General features: G+C 50.8%; 1 protein-coding gene across 16 annotated transcripts in view; it reads left to right on the top strand.

Moving 5' to 3' along the window:
- Nucleotides 1-14,740, top strand: part of PTPRF (protein tyrosine phosphatase receptor type F) — a 364,796-nt gene that overhangs the window by 310,418 nt on the left and 39,638 nt on the right. For 8 of the 16 annotated variants that reach the window (XM_068691018.1, XM_068691015.1, XM_068691017.1 and 5 more), the window contains 4 exons: nt 4,812-4,838; nt 6,867-6,984; nt 9,256-9,834; nt 10,467-10,564. In XM_068691018.1, coding sequence (XP_068547119.1) covers nt 4,812-4,838; nt 6,867-6,984; nt 9,256-9,834; nt 10,467-10,564 — 822 coding nt within the window. The remainder of the gene's footprint in view (nt 1-4,811; nt 4,839-6,866; nt 6,985-9,255; nt 9,835-10,466; nt 10,565-14,740) is intronic. The other 8 variants (XM_068691025.1, XM_068691023.1, XM_068691020.1 and 5 more) reach the window with 3 other exon arrangements.

Raw genomic sequence — 14,740 nt, 5'->3', positions numbered from 1 at the left:
ATATAATCTTCCATGTTGTTGGAACAAATGTTGCTTTGTTGTTCAGCTGGAGTTTGGAGTTAATGGGTTGGTCTCAAGCGTAGGTGGGTAAAGCTGGCAGTGTTTGTGATGGTGTTTTCACATATTTTATGCTTGCCCAGCCAGTTCTGCTTTCATTCCTTACTCATATGCATTTTGGAGAGAGGAAGGAACCCCACACTAATGTGCAGAGCCACTAATGTACCAGAGCCAGAAACTTTCCAAGGACTGCTGGATTTTGCATGGCTCTGAGTGTGTGCAGTTGTCATCAAGGAGGCGAGTTGCTTGAAGTTTCCTGTCCTGTCAAACCACTTAGCAGTCTTTCATATTTGGTGAATTTATGTGGGAAAGTCCTCGATTGCTGCAATATTTATGTGCTGGCATACACTGTGCTGAGTGCATCTGCTGAAAGTCCTGAATGGAAGCGAAGGCCATGAGACAGTTGCACAGAAGTGACTGCTGTGAAGGAGTCACGTCGCTCGTGGGATAAACTAGTGATGACCCTGCAGGGAAGAGGTTTCACTGGCTTGGCAGAAGAGCTCTTCATTTCCTGAAAGAGCAAGAAGCCAGGCATGACCTGTGCTTGTGGTGAAATGCATCTGCTCCGGAAGCTGAAGAACCCTCTGAGAGCTGCCATCTTTTAGTACAGCAGCACGTGTCTTTGCCAACAGGCAGAGGTATTTTCAATGGAAGCAAACAAAGACTGACGGGTACACCTGTCCCTGAAGGTCACGGGATGTAAGGGAGTCCTGTTCAGTACTCATAAACATTCCTAACATTTAAACTGATGTACAAGGAGATAATTAAACTGATTGAAAATGTGGGGTCAGAGCAGAAATTCTCGGGACACGTAGGCAGAACCCCTCCTCCTGCCCAGCCAGGCTGTCTGCTGATCCTGAGGAGGTATGTACACCACATAATCTGCTTCCTGCAGATGGTACGAAGGCACTGGTATTAAATCTGACTCGTGATTTTTGATGATTGAAGATGAGAAATAGAGAGAGAGTAAACGAAGATGAAAGGAAGAAGAAAAGGGAATGGAGATGTTAGCTATGCAGATAATACAGATTCTCAGTTTTCAAAACCATTGGAGCGGAAAGGATTCAACCATCAGCAGTGAAGTGGGGGCCCTGGTGCTGGAGAGATCACATTTATGTTGCAGCCTCCTGCCTAGGGAGAATAATCAGCTGTCTGGAAGGTCCTGTGATGGAGCTGAGGCTCCTCACTCCTCTCTGTGGCTGTGACTGATGACCTCCATCAGGCTTCTGTGTGCCTTCTAGCCTGAGCTCTCACTCCTACGGACAGGCTCATGGACCAGCAGAAGTGGCTGTTTCCTGGGGAGGAGCACCCAGTGACAGCGACTATCCCACCCACACCACATCCTGCAGCCCCTGCTGTCGTGGCTCAGCCAGGTCCCACAACAGGCAATGGCAGAAGGTTTGTTTCTGTGCCCTGGGTCTCCTTCACGTCTTGTCATTGTAGGAGCAGGTTCCTGGCTGTGATCATCCCGGCACGGAGAGCGCCTCTGGAAGGAGCAGGGCTGAGCCCTGCCACTTGTTTGCGCCCTGCAAGACAAGCAGCTAAACCTGGTGTGAATCTAGGTGTTGGATTATTGTGTCCTGCGTCCAGCCTGCTTATCCTCATCCCAGAGTGGAACATCTTTGGGGCGTGCTTTCTCCCCTACCCTCGACTTTGTGGCACCTGCTGGGAGCTGGCTGGATACAGCTGGAGGTCTGGTTTTGTGGAGAGACTCCTGCCACCTCCTCCTCCCTGCAGAGTCATAGCAGGGGAGATGTATGCAGCCCACAAGAAGGACTGCAGGTTTCTGGGAAGACTGTGTGGTCTTCACAGGTGGCACTTCTCCATCCAGCGTGGAGACTGAATGCACGTCCCACCAGAAGAGCAGGAAGAGGTAACGGCAAGCACTTCAAGCTGCTGGAATGAGATCAAAGAAGATGGGAAGCAGAGACTCCTGTTCTCCCTGGGCAGTGCCCACCCCAGGCGTAACACAGAGGAATTTACAGCCTCCCCCTTTTGCTGGGTGCTAGTCAGGGATCCTTATCAGGATCTGCTTGGAACAACTCCTGCTTGTGCGCACGTAGGTGCGGAGGTGAGATACACCCTGCTTCGTGAGCGGAGCAAAACTGAAAGGCACAATCCAAAAGGCATTGCAACAATGGACAAAGAAGTTGTGGAGCCCACAGACTTCTCCATATCCAACAGGCTCAGCGCCCTGAGCTTGCATCTGGAGTTTCACTGTTGCACCACGGTCGCTGAAGCAGAGAGAAGGATCTGCAGGAAAACCCAACATCCGCTTCCCTTAGCTGGGGCTGCTCAAGAGGGCTGGAGTCTGTCTTTTGTAAGAGCCATGGTCAGGGAAAACAGCCGTTCCCTGGTGAGACATGACTATACTGTGTGGTGTTGAAGTGTAAAATGAAACGTTAAGGCATTGCAGCTGCCATAAATACAGACTGTTAGCTTTAGCACTTCCCTGAGCCATCCTGCCTCATGCGCACAGCACTGTCGGAATTCTTTTTATGACAGCTCCTGGGCCTTTCAGATCAATTTGTCTTACTGACCAATCTTAAGCATTTAAGAAGCAATTGAGCAAGTTTAGGAAGGAAATGTTTTGATCCGCAGATGATATTTTCATAATGAAACTGAATTTATATCAGGCTATTTATGCAGGCCTGGCTTTTCACTGTTACTCCTCCAGCACAGACCTCGAGGTGTTTCTCTGCTCTCTGATCTGATACAAGATTAAAGGCCACTGAAACACAGGAGCAAACACAGTCTGAACATTAAACGTTGGCCTAATATCCTGGTGGATAATAATCCCCCTGCTGCGGTGTGAGAGCTGCGAGATGAGGTGCCCTTGCTCTTCCTTGCAGTGGGGCATCAGCGTCTGCTCCTGGAGCTGCACATGGACAGCAGTGGGGCAGCTCGGGGTGCCACCACCCACATGGCCATCGTCCACCAGGAACAGTGTTGGAGCAGCAGTGTCCTTCTGGGAGAAAGAGCCGCCAGGCCTCATTTCCTTCCTGTAGCAAGATTTTTTTCAGGCTGTAGGTAGCAGGGCAGAGCACGTGGCTGTTGGCCGTGGGGTGGGGTGGCCGGTGTAGGTAGGACATCGGCAGTGGCTTGGGTTCAGCTGAGCACACAACACTGGAAATAACACCAAGGTGCTAAAAAGGGGACCTCTGGGGACAACAGTGGTCAGTCAGGGCTTTGACTTTTGACTTTAGAGGAAGTCTTTAGGGACAGCTTGACCTCTTTGCTGAAATTAAATTTGAAGATGGCTTAGCAGGACAATTCTTTTGCAGTCTTATGGCGTGAAATAAGTGAACTGCAAGAAAATCTTAGAGGAGCATTTCTCCCATAGCTGCTTCTTTGTGAATTCAGAAAATGAAGTAGCAAATATTTTGAAGGCATGCCATGTATTTTACTTCTGAGGAGAGTTCTCTACCACTGTGATAAGCTCCAGCCTGTGAAAGCCACCTCAAATAGCCTGAGTACAAAAGACAACTTGTAGCTTTAATACCATTTAGTACTTCCGCAGCATCAGCAGGTTCCCAGGCACTTCAGCAGCATTAGCTGGGCTTCCCAGTGTCCTGAGAAAGTCGGGATCTGAGCGCCATTTCACAGCTGGCGGTTCAGGCTCAGTGCAGATCTTGCCAAGGCTCACGCTGTGAGTCAGGGGCAATAATACCTATCTTCCACTTTCATCTCTGTGCTTGAACCCATCGACCGGTGCTTCCTCCAGGCAGATTCAGTAACCTGAGATGTAACGCATCACCTTGGCTGAGAGAGCTCTCTGTGATCTCTGCAAACCTCCCTTTGGTGCATCAACCACAAAGAACCATGCTGCTGGCATGCCTCTCCGTTTTGATGCCTTATAACCCCAAATCCCATCAGAAACCTGCATGGTCTCTCTCCAGAGCCATAATTGAGCTGCCGTGGCTGAGATCCCACGTGATCTTTTACTGGGAAATGTTTTGTGTAGAAGTCTTACCTGCAGGGCTGCTCTTGCCAGATGAGTGTTTGCTGTTTGCTGCCGTGGTGCCATGTAATTGGGAGCGAGGAGCTGTTCCCTTGGTACGGGCACCAGTGGTAGCCCTGCTCCAAGCCATGCGGCGCTGTTGGAGAGGAACAGCTAAGTGTGGAGCTCTGGGTAAGATCTCAGCCTCATTGTTTCCAAAAGATGACCCTTCTCAGTTTTCTGAGGTCCCCAGAGCACTTTCTTGAAGGTCTGTAAAGGTCATATTGGTACGTCCCAGCAGACAGTCCCTGGCGGGTTTTGTGTGTTGAAGTCTGTAGTTTTCAACAAGAGATGGTGGCTGGAGGATCACTGGGACAGAAACTGGGGATCAGCCCACAAAACTGTGAGTGCTGCCGCTTGTGGGGCAACCCTGATCCCCAGAGTCTTGTCCTTTCTTTCTCCTGCTGGTGGAAGAGGCAGAAAAGTGCAACCAAAGCCAGAAAGGGAAACAACTGCAAAGTTAGGAAGTGGTGATCTCGCCATCGATATGGGAAGGAAGCTCCTTGCCCCCATTTGTGTGAATGATCTCAGACCTGCCGCGCAGGCTAGCAGCATGTAGAAAATTGCTCTGTCCCATTCCTTCCCTTGGCACAGCCTGTGCCAAGCGACCCTCTGCGTATAAGTGTTATAATCCCCCCACCCAGTCCTGCTAACCCCTGCTGTCATCGTCGTCGTTGTCATCCCCTTCCTACACGTTGCCCCTTAAAATTCTGTGTCTCCATTTTTCTCTCCTCCTTCCTTTCTCCCCCATCAGTGGAGAGCTGAGGACTCCGTCGACCATGTAAGTACCACTTGTGTGTATTCCAGGTTGGAAAAGAGGGGTTTGGTAAATCGATTTGTGAATTTTGTAGACACAGTGCTGTCAAAACATCCCTTTCACTCCCTTAATGAGGCTGGAGAGTTACATTGTGAAACCTTCCACAAGCAGCAAATCCAGAGAAAATTGGCATTTAGATTGCTACTAAATGCAGAAAAGCAATTGACATTTCCCATAATCTGTATTTCCAGCTTGTTGCAGTGCAGTTTTAGGCAGGCTCAAGTGATCGACTCAGGAGGTGCATCCGACTTTCTGCAGCAGTTGGCCCACCGAGTCACACAGTAAAATTAGATATATAATCTTTAAAGCACATTGATTGTAGTCATGAAAAATAACCTACACTCTCAACCATGACCTTTGGCTGAAACACAGATCGTAATAAGAAAACAATCACATTTAAACAGTTAAATCCAATTTTTCCCACATAATTTTGAAATATAAAATTGGAGGAACAAACTCGAAAATGACCTTTTTAGAGTCAGCAATTCAATTACGTGCCCTGCTGTGAGCTTCCCCGGCACGAAGCATTTCTCCTCCTGCTTTCCAGGGGAGAGTCGCACTTGGAGTGGCTTTGTCATGCCAGCACTGTGTTTACACGAGGCGATCAGACCTTCTTTCCTCCATCCCTCGTCTCTCTTCCCCTCCTCCCGGCTCGCTTGCTTTGCTCCCGGTGGCATGCTTTTGCGTGTGAATTCCTCTTTGCATGGATTTGGGAGGAGTGAATTCTCTTGGGATGTTCAGAGTCTGCAGGTTTTGTGTGAGTGCTTCCCCGCGGGCCCGTTGGCACCGATCGGGCTGGGTGTCCACTCACCCGCACACACGATGCTGCAGGGGCGGAGGTGGGACGGGACTCTGGTTCACACGGTGATTTTGGCGGGGTTCTTGTTGGTGCTTGTTGATTTATTTTTTTTCCTCTGGGCTGGCTGGTTCCGCAATGGTAACAGGGTGATTTTGATGAGTAAGCCTGGGCAGGGAAACCTGAACCAGCAGCACCGACTGGAAATCAACAGCTTTAACGGCGTGGGTGTCTGTGCGAGTGAGTGCTGGGAGACTGGCTGTGCTCTGGGAGCCACCGCAGGGCCCCTGTCCTTAGTTTTAATGGTCCCAGTCCCTTTCACAGCACCCCCAGCTGAAGGCCCTTCAGGGGGAGCTGCGGGGAGCTGCTGTGCTCGCAGCTTTTTGGGCCTGGCCAGCCGAGCTTGGCACGAGCCACGCTGCCGCTGGAGGCCAGGAGGGAGGAGCGGGGCTCCGCGCTTTGATCTCGCATTGAGGTGCGGAGCCGTGCCCTCCTCCTGCCCAGAGGAAGCCAGAGCATGTGAGGATGCCAGTGCCCTGCCTCCTCCTCTCAGACCTCCCACGGCGCAGGGTTTTCCCTCGGGTCTTGCCAGTGCCTCGTGCTGACCCCATCTGTCCCTGCCGTGCCCGGCGGGGAGGGCGAACGTGGTGCAGCGGCACTGCAGGTGCTCCTTCCCCGAGCTCACTGCTGCCTGCCTTGCCCTTCTGCTCTCCCCGCGGCTCTGCTGCAAGACACAACCTCAAAAATCCCCAAACGAGCCCCCACGAGGTTTCCACAGCTGGCTGAACTGGCTTCTGCTCTGGTTCACAGCTCCATGGTCCTCTTACTCTGTGGGGTGGCTGTGTCCCCAGGCCGGCCTGCCTTTATGGGGGGCTGTCTCTAGGGAATGGGGGTTAGGCCGTTCCCTTTTCCTGTGCACAGGTTGCTCGTGGGTCCCCAGGAGGGCCAAGTTAGAGACAGGGTGAGGTGAGGCAGGTGAGTGGTGGAGCGGTGGCAGTTACCAATGGTTGGCTCCATGGGGGTGCCAGCGGGGCGAGACGTGTGTGCTTGGGTGTTGTGCATGAGTGTGTGCCAGCGAGCATGCCCGTGTGTGGCTGTTGGGAACACTGACCCCAGCGCCCTCCTTCCGCTCACTCTGGTAATGGGGATTTGCTCTTCTCATTTGCCTCTTCGCCGCCTCGTGGACGCGCTCCCAGGAGACGGTCATTGGAGGCCTGCTGCCAGAAACCACCTACTCCGTCACCGTCGCTGCCTACACCACCAAAGGAGACGGCGCCCGCAGCAAGCCCAAAGTCATCACCACCACAGGGGCAGGTGAGCGTGGGGAGCAGGGGCCGCAGCCTTGCAGGGGTGGTGGTCAGACCTCCCGGGAGGTGCCCAGGGAGTACGGCCATGGCACCTGTGCAGGAGGAAGCGAGAGGGCTGGAGGTGCTGCCGAGGTGCATGCTCCTGGGATCTCCAGCCCTTCCTTACAGGCTTTGCTGATGGATCACCTGAGCAAAGTGCAGCAAACAGATGGACACTGCCAGGGCCCGCAAGAGAGCAGTGGAGCTCGTGGGTCATCTGCGTAGTCCAGAGACCTGGGAAGAGGAAATCTAAAAGTCCAGGCCCTCCCTCAGCTTTGGAGTCACAGCCTGTCCTCATTTTGTCCCTGCTGCGGCAGGAGTTAGGCGAGTGCCATTTCTTGCTTCCTGTGGTGACTGCAGCGCTGCCTGGGATGGCCGCTGGCACGGAGGGCTCCTCAGAGGCGCTTCTCAGCTCCCCCCCAGCCATTGCTACCTCTGCCTTCCCTGCCGTATATAGCTCAGCCAACTTGCTCCTAGAGCCATGGTAAAATCGGTAACGCAACAAATCCTGCTGTAGGAGTGCTGCGGACACAACCTGTAGGTCTGGTGATCCCAGCCAGTTCAGTTCTGCTGTCTGAGTAGAAACGTGTACCCTGTGCCTAATGCAACACAGGAGCCTCGGCCAGGAGCAGGGGCACCCAGGAGTTCATCAGGTGCTTTCCTCCGGATGCTGTCAAGCTTGCCTTTGGCGGTGGCACCAGCTAGTTCTCATTGTCTTGTCCTCGATTTCCCACTCACTAGACCTGTCCTACAAACGATAATCCTGCTGTTTGTCACACCGGCCACAGGAACGGTACTCACTGCTTGTTATTGTGGGAATGCAGCTTGTGCAAACTGAGAGCGTTTGTTCCTGGTGCCTTTAAACACGGAACAGCTTGCCATCTCCTCCGTGCTGCATACAGGGAGCTCCAGAGGTAGTTTCCACTGTCACAGTCTCAAATGCTGACTCCCTTGTGCCTCACCATGATGTATGCTCTGTTCATCAAATTGCTACAGCTGTCCTATGAACAGGAAAAGCTTCCTAAACATCCCAGTGTTGCACTGTAAACCACGGTGAGTCTTCCAATGTTATGATGTACATTTAAAGTTAATATTTTGAATCAACTTTGAAAATAACGTGTCCCATAGCACTAGCTGCTGTTAGACATTGTATTATGAGTGCAAGGAGGATGGCACTGGCAGTGGAAATTTAATTGTGTGTCTTAAATACCTACAAAACCACCCCCAGAGCTGCCTTTGTACTGGCTCATCTGCAGGCTTGACCTCAAAGGGGAGTGTTGGTATCGCCCTCTGATGGCAAAATTGAGGCATAATTCCATCAAATACGTGTTTCTCCTGTGCTCATCTCTGGGCTTAAATGTTTCAAAACTGTGCAAGGGTATTTAGCCAGGTTTGGCTACAATCCCATTTTCATTTTCATATCCGTGGCCCCATCCCTTTGATTCTGAGTATCTTCCCTATCAGTTGATTTGTTTACAAATCTGAGCTGATGTGGAGTGAAGACGCATCCTTTTTTTAACTGAAGGAGATCAAGGTATTAAACCATCAATTTAAAGCCATCAGTTCCTAACCCATGACGGCAACACCCCTTGACTTGCTCAGCATAACCAAAAATCCCATGGAACGCTTGTGCTCACCTCTCACATCGGCACTGACATCTCGAATCTGTTCATCAGCTAAACCAAAATGTGTTCTGATGGCAAACAGCCCGCCCAGCTCCGCTTGCTGCCTCTGCAGATGGTAAAACTGCAAGGTTTCAGGATGAAATTAGTCTTCCTCCAGACAGACCAGGGCGCTGGACGTGGGCTTCTGTGTGTCTGTTGTCGAACTGCGCTGAGGCCAGCGTGGCCTGGTGCTGTGCACTAGCTGGAGTGTCTGAAGACCACTGAGTAGGAGCACGGGATTCAGATCTTCTCTGAGATAAATGTGATGCTTTGAGGTACCTTAAACCTTTCCTGTAAAAGGGGATGGTTTTGGGGGCTGGACATGGCTGGATTTATTGCCTGTTTAGATGGCAGCGCATGGGAAAATGGCAGCCAAGAGCTGGCTGGCTCCAGCTTCCCTCGGCACCGGATTAGGGTCAGTCTGCCTCTATCCGTGTGAATTGTCTGTCGTCCTCTTCACCCTGTTGTCTGAACTTTCCCACTTTCCTCAATCCTCACGGACTGAGCAGCACGGAAGCTGTCCTTCCTCCCCCTCCTCCCAGGCTACAGATGGTCATTGTGTGTTTATGTTGCAGTCCCGGGGAAGCCCACCATGATGATTAGCACGACAGCCATGAACACAGCCCTCATCCAGTGGCACCCACCCAAGGAGATGGTAGGGGAGCTGCTGGGTTACCGGCTGCAGTACAGACGTCTTGATGAGGAAAAGATGAACACGATAGACTTCGGCAAGAGGGACCATCACTACACTGTGACCAATCTGCACAAGGGGGCCACGTACCTCTTCAAGCTGTCCGCCAAGAACAGAGCCGGTCCGGGAGAGGAGTTTGAGAAGGAGATCACCACCGCAGAAGACGTGCCGAGTGGCTTCCCGCAGAACCTGCGCGTGGTGGGCCTCACCACTTCCACCACCGAGGTTGCATGGGACCCCCCGGTCTTGGCAGAAAGAAACGGCAAGATTGTCAACTACACAGTGGTATACAGAGACATAAATAGCCAGCAGGACATCGTTAACATCACCAAGGACACAAGTATCACTCTGACGAATTTGAAGCCCGATACCACTTACGACATCAAAGTGAGGGCCCGCACCAATAAGGGGGTTGGGCCGCTCAGCCCCAGCATCCAGTCCCGGACCATGCCTGTCGAGCAAGGTAAGTGCCCTTCTAACAAGCCCTAACAGCAATCTCTGGCTCCAGGACAGGGACCTTTGCTTTCATTCATGAGGCTGCGCTTCCCTTGGCTCTGCGTAATGAGATCAGGTACCATGTGGCTCCCTAGTGTAGAAGTAGTTCAGCGAGGGGAGGCTCAGTGAAGGTTTCCTTAAAATTGTCGTTTTGGGGGGGAGTTGGTGGTAGCTTAATTGCCTTCATCGCTCCACAGGCACACTTTGCTGTTTTATCTGTACATGAAAGGCTCTTGCTCAAACTGGCGCAGACAGCTGGGTAGGATCATCTGCAGATCCAGTACCTGAGCACCACTGCTTTTTGATCATGGCAAAGGGCCAGCAGAGCACGAGCAAAGGGGGGAAGAGAAGGCTACAGTTCAGCCGACGGCTCCCTTTCTGTGATGCTGGAAAGTATAGTGAAAAATGGAAACTCCACTGGAGACTGGGACTTGGTAAAAGGCTGCTGCTCTTTTCTCCTCATATCTCACTTCTCTGCTGTAGCTGAACTCTCCGACCTCTGCTGCTAAGTTAGACAAAGAGAGACTTGGAGCTGAGCTGCTGCCTGGCTCCCTCCTGACTTGGCCTTACAGTGCTCAAAGATCTTGTTTTTCATTTCAGTGTTTGCTAAGAACTTCCGCGTCAACGCCGTCATGAAAACGTCTGTGCTGCTGAGCTGGGAAGTGCCTGACTCCTATAAATCTGCAGTGCCTTTTAAGGTAAGGGTGGGATGCAGAGGACAGGGAGCTCCTCCTGTGGCAGCGAGTAGGGCAGTGGAAAGCAGCACCTTGACCTACTGCGTGGTGTTTTCAGGACATCAGGCAAGAGAGCAGGAGAGCAAGGTCACGTTGCTTGCTAGTCTGGCATCTTGCAGAGCCCAGATTAGGTACCTGCTCTTGCTTTTGAGCATCCACATGTGAGCCATGGCACACAGCAGAGCACACTGCTGCTTACTTTTCCTCCTTTCTTAAGGTGTTAAAAGGTATTATAAATTTGTTGATTTATTTTCTTCTGATGAGTTACGGAATAGCCAGCAAGCACTTGCTGCTCATGTTAGAAAATGAGTGAAGAATGGGGGCTGAAGCACGACAGAAAATGTAAAGGAGGGCAGAGGGCAGTCTGAGAACTGGGCTGTCTCAGGAGTCATAATATGTGTTTCTGGCTTCTCAGCATCCAGCTAGAAACCTGTCTTGTCCACAGGCACTTCTGTTACATATGCATTCTCCCCTTCATAGTGTCCCTGAAACTTGCAGTGTGCATTTTCTAAGAGGAGTGGAAACTGGTCCAGGAGCCCCAGCTTACTGATGTGTAGCTGGTGAGCAGTTGCACTGATTGTTCACACAGTTCCACTCTGGAACCCCACAGGTCTGGATACAGTGTTGTCCACCAGGCTGCAGACAACACTGATGACCCAGTGTCTTCCTGCTCTTGTTTGTCCCCCAGTTTGGATCACTGATGTGGGTAAAAGACACAGACAGGGTGGAAATTTCTGCAGATCTCAGTACAGCTTCTCTCCCTTGGGAGAAGAGACCAACATGTCACATTGCTAAGGATAATCTTCCACCCAGTCTCAGCATCTGTCTGCTGCCTCCGCTGAGGTGGCCTGGGCTGGTAGCAGCATGCTTTCCCTTACCCTTGCACATGAACTCTGCCATGCTGGGCCTAAAATGCAAATATAAGGCCTGCATGAGCAGTGGAGGAGCCATGGCCCAGGGAATGGGAGGAAGATGTGGAGCTGCATCCATATGAATGTGCGAGCACCTCCCCTTGTTGCTAATTCTCCTTGTCTAAATCCTAAAGCTAAATTACCATGATCAACAGCAGACACTTGTTAACATGTAGAGTTTAGCTGAAGCAGATAAGGCTTTTGTGAAGACCTCATGGCATTCAGAGCTTCTCCAGGTGTAGGCTGCATTAGGATCAGCACTCAGATATATGGCCACAAGGAACTTCCCCGATGCTTGTTACCTTGCACTCTGCTGAAGAACCAGCCCTCTCCACCTTCCCTTCTTCCTGCGGTCCGAAGCCCTCAGCTCTGTCTGACAGCTCGCTGCGAGGCAGGAACAGGGTGACCTTTGGAGCGTTACTAATGCGTAAGGAGGGTGGGCTGGTTGGAGGTGGCCAGGATCAGGCATGACGCCGATTCCTTGTCTCGGCCTCATAGCTGCAGCTGCTGACACAGACCGTGAGTCAGGGTCTGCCCCTGCGGTGGGTTAACCCTCAGATGACACGGGAGCAGATGGCATTAGCACTTGCTGGTTGAAGAGCAGTCATGCAAACAAGAGTGTTACAAGGATATTTCTCTAATAGTGTCTTCCTTCTATTAATATTCCCCGGCTTGCAGACACACACGAGCGGAGGCCAGGAGCTAAGAGGGTCAGCTCCAAGTCACTGACTGTGCCACTCGATAGAAATCCTTAACTTTCAGGACTTGGTATTTTTATAAACAAGGTTCACCTCTCTCCTCTAATTCAGGCACATGGGATGCTGAGGCCAGAGCCTAATACTGTAACTAGCATAGCATTTAAATCTCCATGGGAACAATTAGTATTATCTACACTTGATAAACAGTCTCACGCTAAATCTATGTCCCAAAGGGTGTCATATTCTACTTTAACAGATTTAATTAAAGTAGATATTGTTCTGACAATGAATAGTGAGGCACAAGTAGGACTGGTGCTGTTTTTTTATAGAGGGTGAGCTGAGACCTTAGGAAATGTTACTGCTACCAAATCAATAATGAAGGTTTTCGTTCTCTTCAGGGAATTTTCACAGCTTCTTCTGGTCCAGGAGATAAATTCCTTGTAAAACGTTGCCCAGCCTTTGTGGTGGAGCAGAGGCACCATTCCTTTTTTGTTTCAGCACGCTTGTAGAAAGGCATTCTGGAGCTTTCATGGAAAGTGTAAGACAGATGTGACCTTCTCCTTGGGGAAACTGCACTTCCCTGAGACATTCTTCAGCTGAAGAGCAGAATGGAGGATATATTGGTTGAAAGCAGCACCACAAGGTGCTGTACAAATGAGGAGAAGCACATTTTCCAAATGATTATGATGCAGGTTCAGAAATAAACCCCAGTTTAAACCTGGGCAGTGCTTTCAGGCATTGCGTCCCGTGGAATGCAGTAAGTACTCCTGCCCCCCAAAAAGTCAACTTTGTCTGCTTCTCCGTCAAGCAGTTATTTTTCTGCAGTACTGCACACTACATGTCTTTTCACCTTGTAGTTCAATACATTCTTTGCTACCTTGAAATGAAGCAGCAGACCTTCAGCAGTGACATTTGGACCCACCTAGCTTGTGGCTTTGCAAATTCTCTCTTGTGAGTAAGAGCAGCACAAATGACATTTTACAGCAATCCATGGGCTAGTCAGCGATGTTTGGCAGTTCAGAGCCCTTGGGCCAAATTTGCTGCTGACTTAAGTAGTTACCAGTGGGCCATGATACAACCTCTAAACAGTGTTCCTGCTTGAGCTCCCAGGCATCTTCAGCTGCACGCGAACGACTGTTTGTGAGCCCTTACATTATTGTAAGGTTTCTGTAGAGGCCTTACCTAATGGTGCATAACATTTGAGAAGACAATGTGTTATGGCAGGTGAAGGAATGTGGAACTGCTACGGCAACGGTGAAGAAAGGAGAGGGCAGAGAATGGTTCAGGAAATCATTGGAAACACTAATTTCGCTCTTTAGACACAAATTTCTGTGCATGGTAGTGGAAATCATCATCTGGTGTTGGAGCTCAGTCAGGGACTGTGTCCTGGCTGGTTCCAATGCAGAGCAAGCAGGGAAACGCTGAACTGAAGTGCCCGAGCATCTTTTTGGCCTCTGCTTGCCCCAGGAGAACAGCTGTGTCCCCAGCAGATGCCTCATGCACAGGCAGTTGGTGAGCAAGTGTCTTCCCTAGAGCACAAGCAGAAGCAGTTGGTGATGCCTTTATTAGGGAAAGCTCCATAATGAGAATTCGCTCATCTGAGAGGCAACAGAACTCATCATGGACTTTGTATCATTCCGGTGTAGTTATTAATGTTGGAATTTTGGTTTTGCTCAAGTCTGTGTTGGAGCACATAAGGTGAGGTCCCACTGCTCCCCAGGACAGCTTAGGACCTGCACTGCAGGATTGCTGCAAGGGGTCGTGCTGGGACAGACGGCAAAGCTGCTGAGGTGACATGAGGTCTGCCGCTCTTGTCTTGGTTGTGCTGACTTGCGTGGCAGAGCAGGGTGAAACCTGCCAAATAACTGCCTGATATCCCAGGGCTACAAGAGACGTTTCTTCATTTTACCTTTTTGCATTTGCTTTAGCACCCATCTGACACACGTCTCTAGAGAAAGGGATGTAAAGCCCAGGAGAAAATATCTGAAAGGGAGTCAGAGCAGAGCAAACTCGTCCAGCGATCCTGACAGCCTTTACTGCACGTGGGGCATCTAGCAGGGGCTTTATCCCTGCAAACCTCTTAATTATTTTAGTAGTTAGGACTTGGTTTTGCAGTTCATCCCTGAAGACTGAAGCACATCAGCAAACAAGGGGATTCTCCCCTCCATTTCTGGCTCCTCAGTGCCACTCCATTGGGAATCCCTTCTCAGTTTGCAGCACCCTCAGGAGCCAGTAGCACAAGAAATGGGGCTCCTTTTCTATCCCAATCTCTGAGCAAAGTGATCAGAAGAGGATCTGAAGCATGTCCTGGCTAGCTGTTTGGATACTACAGAAGCAGAGGTGCGCATCTCAGGCCTAACCTGCTCCCTGTGCTCTGCTTGCTTCCCAGGACCTCCCCCCACCTCCCAGCCCCAGCACTAAATACTAGAGCAGTGCTAATCAGCTGCCCTTGTCCCAGGGAGCCAGCAGCTTTCTGCAGATTGCTGCCACCTGCTAAAAAGGTGACTTGGAAGGAAAGTTCAGTCCCTCCC

This window comes from Anas acuta, chromosome 8 (assembly GCF_963932015.1).
Source record: "Anas acuta chromosome 8, bAnaAcu1.1, whole genome shotgun sequence".
NCBI lineage: Eukaryota > Metazoa > Chordata > Aves > Anseriformes > Anatidae > Anas > Anas acuta.
Note: the sequence above shows the minus strand (reverse complement) of the source record. Positions and strands in the feature narration are given on the sequence as shown.